The 8,445-nt window shown below is 42.9% G+C and overlaps 1 protein-coding gene across 1 annotated transcript; it reads left to right on the forward strand.

Annotated features, from left to right (window-relative positions):
* The first annotated feature begins 563 nt into the window (after window positions 1-563).
* On the forward strand, window positions 564-8,046 carry LOC109462284 (cholinesterase 1-like). Its single transcript, XM_019758815.1, has 5 exons — window positions 564-809; window positions 2,190-2,363; window positions 3,751-4,800; window positions 5,039-5,199; window positions 7,346-8,046. The coding sequence occupies exons 1-5, from the start codon at window positions 565-567 to the stop codon at window positions 7,492-7,494; spliced, it is 1,779 nt and encodes a 592-aa protein (XP_019614374.1). The 5' UTR covers window position 564; the 3' UTR covers window positions 7,495-8,046.
* The last annotated feature ends 399 nt before the right edge of the window (window positions 8,047-8,445 follow it).

Below are 8,445 nucleotides of genomic sequence, written 5' to 3' on the forward strand. Positions count from 1 at the left end.
ACTTAGCTCAGGTGTAAATGAGTATTGCCCTGTCATGTATTTGTCCCGTGTTGGTGGCGGCATTAATATCAGTTGAAAAACTTGAGTGTGTCGTCACCACGTCTGGTGATCATGATTACATGTTGGAATTTAAAAAAAATGTATACATATTGGTTGTACATGTACAGTGCCTGTATGCGGGCCCTTTATATTTATTGGTTGGGAGTATTTCCCTGACGTAAACGTATCACACCACAGATTAACACCGTATCACATGCAAAAGAAACTATGCCACAGCAGCGCAGAATGATTTAAGGATTAAAGACCTGATTAAGGAAAGAAACTTATACAAAAAAAGTAATAACATAAAAAGGCCAGCAGAACAAGGGTCAGCTTATAATGGTTTGTTTAACTCCCTTTCTCTCCCAAATGCTTAGTGCTAAGGAGAGAAAGCATTTATGTACCATTTTTAAAAAGTCTTTGATATGATTTGGACAGGGATTAAACTCACGACCTACCGAATGCAATGTGACAACTCTTCTCACTTTTTTTTTACCTATTGCAATAATGACAGGAATGTTCCAGATGAGCGCCATGTCTCCGTGGTTCCTAACCGCGGTGTTTGCCGCCATGTTTGGTCCTGTGGCGGTCCAGGCGGCGGCTGACGTGACGGCCCCCGCGGGGAGAGTGGTGGGGCTGGAGCAGGACGTGGACGGCACGACGGTCAACATGTTCCTGGGGATCCCGTTCGCACAGCCACCTGTTGGAGCCCGGCGGTTCCGGCGGGCGGAGCCTCTACAGCCATGGGACGGGGTCTACAACGCAACAAGGTCAGACCAGTGTTCCTAACCTCATGATGAACAAGAATTCGGAGATCTCATACCTCCATGAAATATATGTGTTGTTTTAATGTGTTTTTATTTGTGTCATTGGTTATGGAAATAAGATCGTAATTGGCATAATCTAGTTTAATTTATGGTTTTCTAAATTCCAATGACTATTTTTTTTCGTGTAAAATTCCTCTCCTTTGTCATACTTCATTTCAATTTCTCATTAATTATGCAAATGACCTTATTAATTATGCTAGAAGGACTCGTGCCCTTACCGTCCGCACCGACCCTACCAGGGAAACGGGGGTCGGCTGGCTTAGTGGAGGGCCAGCCAAATCCGACGCCTCACCGACCTCCACCCCCCAATTCTCCCCTCTCTCCTGCCCCCCGTAAACCCTCGTGTAGTTTCCATTTTACTGCCACAATTTTACAACCATTCTCTAAATATTTTAAATGATTCCGGCGCAGACGTTTCATTGATATCAAAAGCTTTCCTTTCTCGATTTCGTTTTGTAGACGTAAAAACTAGTTTACACACTTCAGTTATTATTTCTGTGTCTTAATTTTATTCAATTAATCAATTATTTCATTTTTTTAATTTTGATGTTTAATCCAAATATGTTTTGTCATGTATCATAGGTACCTTTGTTTGGGGTTGGCCCTTAAAAAAACACCTAGGTTTCTGACATTCCCCGCATATTCTCTTATTGTTATCGTTTGATTTATTTTGCAACTTTTATTATACGTGCAAATAATAAATAAACGAACAAATAAACAAACCTCTACATTAACATAATATATGCATAGTGTTGTTAATCTTTAAGTAACTTACACATGTCACAAGGTATAAGTTCCCATTATTCACCAATGAGGAATCACAAAATTTTCACATTAATTATGCAAATTAAGTCATCATTTGCATAATTGGTATCTGTTGATGTTCCGTCTGCCACAGATTAAATAGATTACATGTATAAAAGTACTATTATATAAAACACGACACACAAACAGACGTGTAAAATCTTTTAAAAAGTTGTTTAAGATAAACACAATTTCCTTTAAACGCTTAGGAAACAAAAAGGCCGACATTCACCAAGGCCAACTGGTGCATAAACATCACACATGTTACCTTGTCACATAAAGATGTATGACCTCAACGTGTATGTAAATTTGTAGTCTTATGTGTATATTTGTACTGTGTGTGTAATGTTTAATGAGCCCTGGAAGATTAGCCCTAACGGGCTATAGGGTATCTGAACTGAACTGAAAGACAAGATGCATGGCGCCATTCAAAAAGTCAACTTAATATGAGCAAATACAAGCGGTCTAATACAGCTAATGCAATGTTATGGATTTCACTGTTGCTTCTTAACACTTAAGGAAACCGAACGCCTGCATTCAGCTCGCTACCACCCTTGGGTCGGCCGTGGTGCCGGACCTGCAGATCAACACGCCGCTGAGTGAGGACTGTCTGTACCTGAACGTGTGGCAGCCGACCCCCCTCCCCACCGCGGCGGCCGTCATGGTCTGGATCTACGGCGGCAGCTTCCAATCGTGAGTGTTCTAGTTATATTTTAACACAGGGGTGCCAAACAATTCATACGAATTTTACAGAATTCATACGAATTTTACGGAATCATACGAATTTTACGGAATCATACGAATTTTACGGAATCATACGAATTTTACGGAATTCATACGACTTTTGCGGAGTTTATACGAATTTTACGGAATTCATACCATCCATTACTAGGAAACATACGAATTTTACGAAATGCATTTGATCAATTACTAGAAACATACGGATTTTACGGAATACATACGATCTATTACGCGGAAACATACGATCCTATCCCTATGTTTCCGCGTAATGGATCGTATGTTTTTGCGTAATGAATCGTATGTATTCCGTAAAATTCGTACACATTCTTTGGCATCATTGTTGTACATTATACCCTCGTATGTATTTAGATAAATTTGTATACTTAACTTGTTTCCCTTAAAAGTCACGTGTATTTCAGGAGTCGAAAAATGTCCTCTTCCCCTCCAAAAGGACGGCCGGTCTGTGTGTAAAATGGATATTTTAAGTTAACTTTTAACGAATATTTTATATTTTGTTGTGTCAATAAAGAATCTCCTCTATAATACACCCAACAGAAAATGAATATTGGGTACTCCGGGGAGCATTCGAGACGACCTCTGTCTCTTCATTAGGGTAATGGTCAGTAATAGGCGCTTACACAGGGGGCCCTGTTTTAGTTTATCGATGGCAGACTGAAACCAAATGAAGTCTTTTTCTTGGGAACGTTTCTTGTTGTTTGGAGCTGGCCGTTATAGGAAAGGGTTGTAGTATTTTTATTTTGCTGAAAAACACTTTTAGCCATGTTTGTGCTATCTGGCTCATTAAAGACGATATAGGTTTCCATGCGGTCATCAGCTTTCGGGAGGGGGGTATGGTCTTGTCAGTGTGAAATTCAAGCATGATTTCACTGTATAAGAAATTTCTATTAATGTACGTAAAAATTGGCACTAAGGTCTAAAACTCAGGTACATGTATATGGATTTTGACCATATGTTCTGTCATAATACCGATATATTAACATAGGAAAGCAAAATACTGTGCTGTGGCCATCAACGTTATAACCCGGTAAAGATCTCGTCTTGGAGTTCTGTTCTCTTGTCTCGTGACTTAATGTTGACAGTATCAAGAAGGCTTGAGGTAGTGACGCCCCCTGTTCCTGCTCAAAGTACTGCGTTTTCTTCGGATTATGGACCCCCGCCCCTTGCAAACTAATAAGAATCTCAATATTTGTCTTGAGGGGTATGCCCTGACGTCCCCGGAAATTGCTTTTTTTGTAATGTTCAAATGGTAGGGATGGATGATAAACAGATATAAAGCGACATCAACATGTTGCCCTAATGATATGTCCATTTTTTGCAGTGGTTCGTCTGCCCTTGACCTGTACGATGGCCGGTACCTGGCAGCCACAGAGGGAGTCCTGGTGGTGAGTGTGAACTACCGGCTCAGCACGCTGGGGTTCGCCTACAGCGGGACGGACGCCGCGCCCGGAAACATGGGGCTGACGGACCAGGTACTAGCGCTGCAGTGGGTACAGGACAACATCGCGTCGTTCGGAGGCGACCCTGCAAAGGTCACTGTCTTCGGGGAGAGTGCGGGCGGGATGAGCGCCGGTTTCCTTCTGATGTCTCCAGAGAGCAGGGGTCTGTTCAATCGCGCCATCATGCAGAGTGGAACGGCTGTACTCAACCCGCTTGTCTACCCAAGACCTGCAGACGGCGCGTACGACAGCACCAAGGCGCTGGCAGGGAGTCTGGGATGTACCACTGAAGAAGGACCAGCAGCCATGATGAACTGTCTGAGAGAAAAGGACGCCGAGAGCCTTGTAGCCAGCAGTCCGCCCATCTACCCAGTTATCGATGGGACCTTTATCTCAGACAATCCGGAAAAGGCCCTTATTGATGGAGAGTTTGAACACATGGACATCCTGCTTGGGACTAACTCAGATGAGGGGATGCTGTTCTTTATACTCTTCGGACTTCCAGGCTACACTGTCGGCTCTGAAACCAGCATCACAAGAGATCAGTTCAAACAGAATGTCCGTGCCATGACGATTGGTCTTAACGATTTGGCAGTAGAGGCAGTCGCCTTCCAGTACACCGACTGGCGCCGTCCCGACGACAGCGACATGTACCGAGACGCCCTAGACACTGTCCTGACGGACTGGTCGTTTGTTTGCCCGGCCTTTAGAACGGCTCGCGCCCATACCCGAGTCGGGAGAACCGCTTACATGTACGATTTTGTCCATCGACCCTCCAACTCTCTCGCCCCAGACTGGGCGGGTACGCTTCACACTGATGAAATACAGTTTGTGTTCGGCCGGCCCCTGAATGCTGCCATGGGGTACACTGCCGAGGAGGTCGACCTGTCACGTAGGATGATGCGGTACTGGGCAAACTTCGCTAAAACTGGGTAAATACCAGACTCATTTCGATGCAATCTTATCTGTTGGCGGGTGATGCAACCCTAAGAATGGCAATTTTGCTATCTGTGTGCTCGCCGTGTTATAAAACTTCTTTAACAAAAAAAATATATAACGCAGTCCTTTGCAGTTGGTATTTATGTATTCTATCTATGTCTTTCTGCACAAATCCCGACTGTCTAGTAATACTAACATTTCATGGGACACTTGGTAACTACTACTCCACAGAAACCCCAACAACAATGGCGAGGTGGCATGGAGCCCGTACACGGAGTCCAGCCGAGGCGTCCTGATGTTGGACACGGACGCGCCCCGCATGGTGACCGGGCAGAAGGCCAGGGAGTGTGCCCTGTGGGAGAACTACGTGCCAACTCTCCTCAACAACACAGGTTTGTATAATGCCGAAAGTTTAGACTTAAATTTTCAACCCAAAAACAATTGTACCCAAATTGTACCCAAATGACCAATCCACAACTTCCGTAACGTGACAGTATTTAGTGAACATGGGTGATAATTATAAGCAACATGTTGCAGAGCTATTTCAAGCAGATCTTTTGGTGGGGGTAAGACAGTATCAAACTGGCCAGTCTTGGGTGGAAAAATGGTTACAGACTGGCCAATTTGATACTGTCTTACCCCCACTAAAAGATCTGCATGGAGATTAATTTCAACGGCAAAGGCAAAACGTCATGTTAGAAAATCTACATAGAAAGACATTTCTACATATTTCAATAGTAAGTTTAGCAAACGTAGCCATTTAATTCTTAAATGTTTATTTTGCATTTTGAAAGTTAATGTTACATATTTTTTTTTTGTTGGGGACATTAAACCGTTGAATTGGTAGAGATTCAACACATATCAGGTGCGGTCATAACATGGGCGATAGGCCACCGAGTTTTTGTTGAGATCGCTGTTGCTTTGTTTTATGAACACTCGTATACTGTGCATTTCGTACAAGCTTAAGATTCCCGATAATCATACACTGAACACAAACACTATGAACACGGTCCGTTGAAAGGATCCGAAGAGTCATGAACTCAACACATAACACCGTGAACACTGTCCGTCGAAAGATTCCCGAGAATCATACACTCATCGCATAACACCGTGAACACGGTCCGTTGAAAAATTTCCCTAGAATTCTCTGTACAATGAACCATACATATATAATACATACTGCTGGGTACTTGGTCCGCTGAATCATACAATAAAAAGCACACTCATTATTTAGCTGTTACATTGGCGTTCAGGGTAGCGCAAAGGCCGACGGGAATAGAACAGGTTTCGCAAACTCGAATGCGTTCGCAAAACCGCTGCTCGACTCGATAGAACCCCAAGCCGGGGCTAGCGCTAGCGGTGATAACTTCAAAAAGATGACAGGGTAGGAAACACCTACCCGTGAACTGCGTTACCAACTGGGGTGGCAGCAAAAATGTGACTTAGAATCACGTTCGGTGTGAAGTCCCTGCCTCCCCAGACTCAGAAAACAACGATATAGTACATTTTAGAGATATTGGGCACAACTACACTTTCCAAATCTCATGCCTGGGAAACATATCTAGAACTGAAAACATGTCGGTGGGGTTTGTGGACGTGTTTAGAGTACATTTACACATAGCATGTCAAGACTCTTGTCGGGTGATGTAGCCAGTTGTGTGCGTTTACATTTTAGAACCGCGCGGGAAATGTGGGCCTATCGTGCGTCTGATTGGCTAGCGATGATGTCATTGACCTGTACAGCAGCGACCTGGTAACGCAGTTCGCCGGAGATTGGACTTTACAAAATGCTTCATATCTTCTTTAAAATATGGTATCATACCCCCAAAAAGTTTACATGGCTACTTAGTTACCCCTTGATTATAGATAGTATCAAGACTTTTATTTTCCTTTTGGCATTTCGCAGAAAATAGGGTCTTTTGAAATGGCATTTCGCACCTAGTGTATACTAGTACTAAGTACCTAACCAAGATGAAGCGTTCGGAAGTCGCTGTTCGGCTCTCGGCAATCTTCGGGAGACTTCGGTATCTGTTCGTATGGTTCTTTGGAATCCTCATCAGTTTGTGACCGTGTTCAGTGTACGTATGATTCTAGGGAACCTTTCAACGGGCCGTGTTCACGGTGTTATGTGTTATGTGACTGTATGATTTTTGGGAATATTTCAACGGACCACTGTATTGTGATGGCAACGGGCTGAATGAGTAGACACAGTGTATGTTCTAACATGCGCGAAACAATAATAAGGATTTTATTTAATGGTTTACAAAACAATGTAACGTTACATGTATTGTTAGATCTCAACAAAAACTCGGTGGCCTAGCGCCTGTGGTCATAATCGTAAACTAACACGTATTCATACAAAGTTTCGAAGGTAATGGCAATTGTAGAAAGTTTGCTAATGCGGAATAATAAACTACTGGCTAACCTTTTCATACAAATAACAGCACAAAAACTGTGGCCCTAACTATAACCTGTACACATCGCAGTGATTTTTGTTCTACCCAATAATTATTTTATTATTTTGTGTGTGTTTTTCAGCAATGGCAGAAGAGCCCGAGCAGTGCGTGGCGGTTGCAGAATCTAGTTCGGCAGCACTTTGGGGACAAAGTCTGACGGTGGTTCTCCTCCTGAACTTCATCAAGGACATCATCAGCTTCATCACGGCGGCAATCTTCGTCGTGCTATAAGAGGAACAGACAGGTGCTTGCACTGGACCAAGCACGGCTGACGACAATACTTAATCATATAACATTTTCAACTCATTTTCCAAATGATTTGTTCATAACATGACTCTGCACATTTAGATCTAATCTTTTTCCACATCACGGTTTGTCATAGTGCATATTGTTGAAGAGATATATAGGATATCAAGAATGTGTTGTTGACGTATCAATTTTTTACCCAACCGATGCTGGTATATAATTTGTCTCATCTGATGCAGGACATAATTCATAAACATTGGTAAAACTAATATAATATTGTACAATTGATACAACTTGCTTTTTTTACCAAGACGGATAGCCGAGCAGACAAGCTCTAATTGTTTTTCGAATAGAGACGTATACAACCTGAAGACCAACCATTGTATTAATTGTAATTTCTATCGTTTTGGATAAATTTTTTGGATTTTAAGTATGAACATAATGTGTAGTAATAACAACGAAGTATTCTCATTTTACAGAAGAAAGCATTCAACAAAAATAAAGGACAATCTTTGTGTCAAAACTTCTTGAGTCCAAGCGTGCCATAACTATACAAAAACATGCATAATGTCCATTATTACCTTTGCATTGGCGATGTCTTCCTTACTTCGTACAGCACTAGACTGTTCACTGCCCAGGCACACACCCACGGTCAGGGAAACCCTCCCAGCGGGACAAACTGAGGGTTATTGGTGGGGGTAGGGTCCACCGGTCCTCAGTCCCACTGGGGAGGTAAAGGTAATTTGTTTTGTGTGCGGGCCGTCTTCATGGCCTCCCTTTGTGAGTGGAGCCACACACACCCTAAAGGGAACCCCCTCTATTCAGTCCCTAAAGGGAAAACCCCCTCTTTCGGGACATGCACAGTCCTTTTTTCAGGACATGTGCAGTCCGTACTTGAGGGGTAAACAAGGTAATTTGCTGTGTGCGGGCGAAACT

This window comes from Branchiostoma belcheri, unplaced genomic scaffold (assembly GCF_001625305.1).
Source record: "Branchiostoma belcheri isolate BF01 breed outbred unplaced genomic scaffold, Haploidv18h27 scaffold114, whole genome shotgun sequence".
Lineage (NCBI taxonomy): Eukaryota > Metazoa > Chordata > Leptocardii > Amphioxiformes > Branchiostomatidae > Branchiostoma > Branchiostoma belcheri.

Bases quoted from the DNA above. Each gene is read 5' to 3' on its own strand.
- LOC109462284 (XM_019758815.1), top strand. From the start codon at position 565: ATGAGCGCCATGTCTCCGTGGTTCCTAACCGCGGTGTTTGCCGCCATG. The intron at 2,364-3,750 runs GTGAGTGTTCTA...CATTTTTTGCAG, and splicing joins TACGGCGGCAGCTTCCAATC to TGGTTCGTCTGCCCTTGACC. The intron at 4,801-5,038 runs GTAAATACCAGA...ACTACTCCACAG, and splicing joins GCAAACTTCGCTAAAACTGG to AAACCCCAACAACAATGGCG.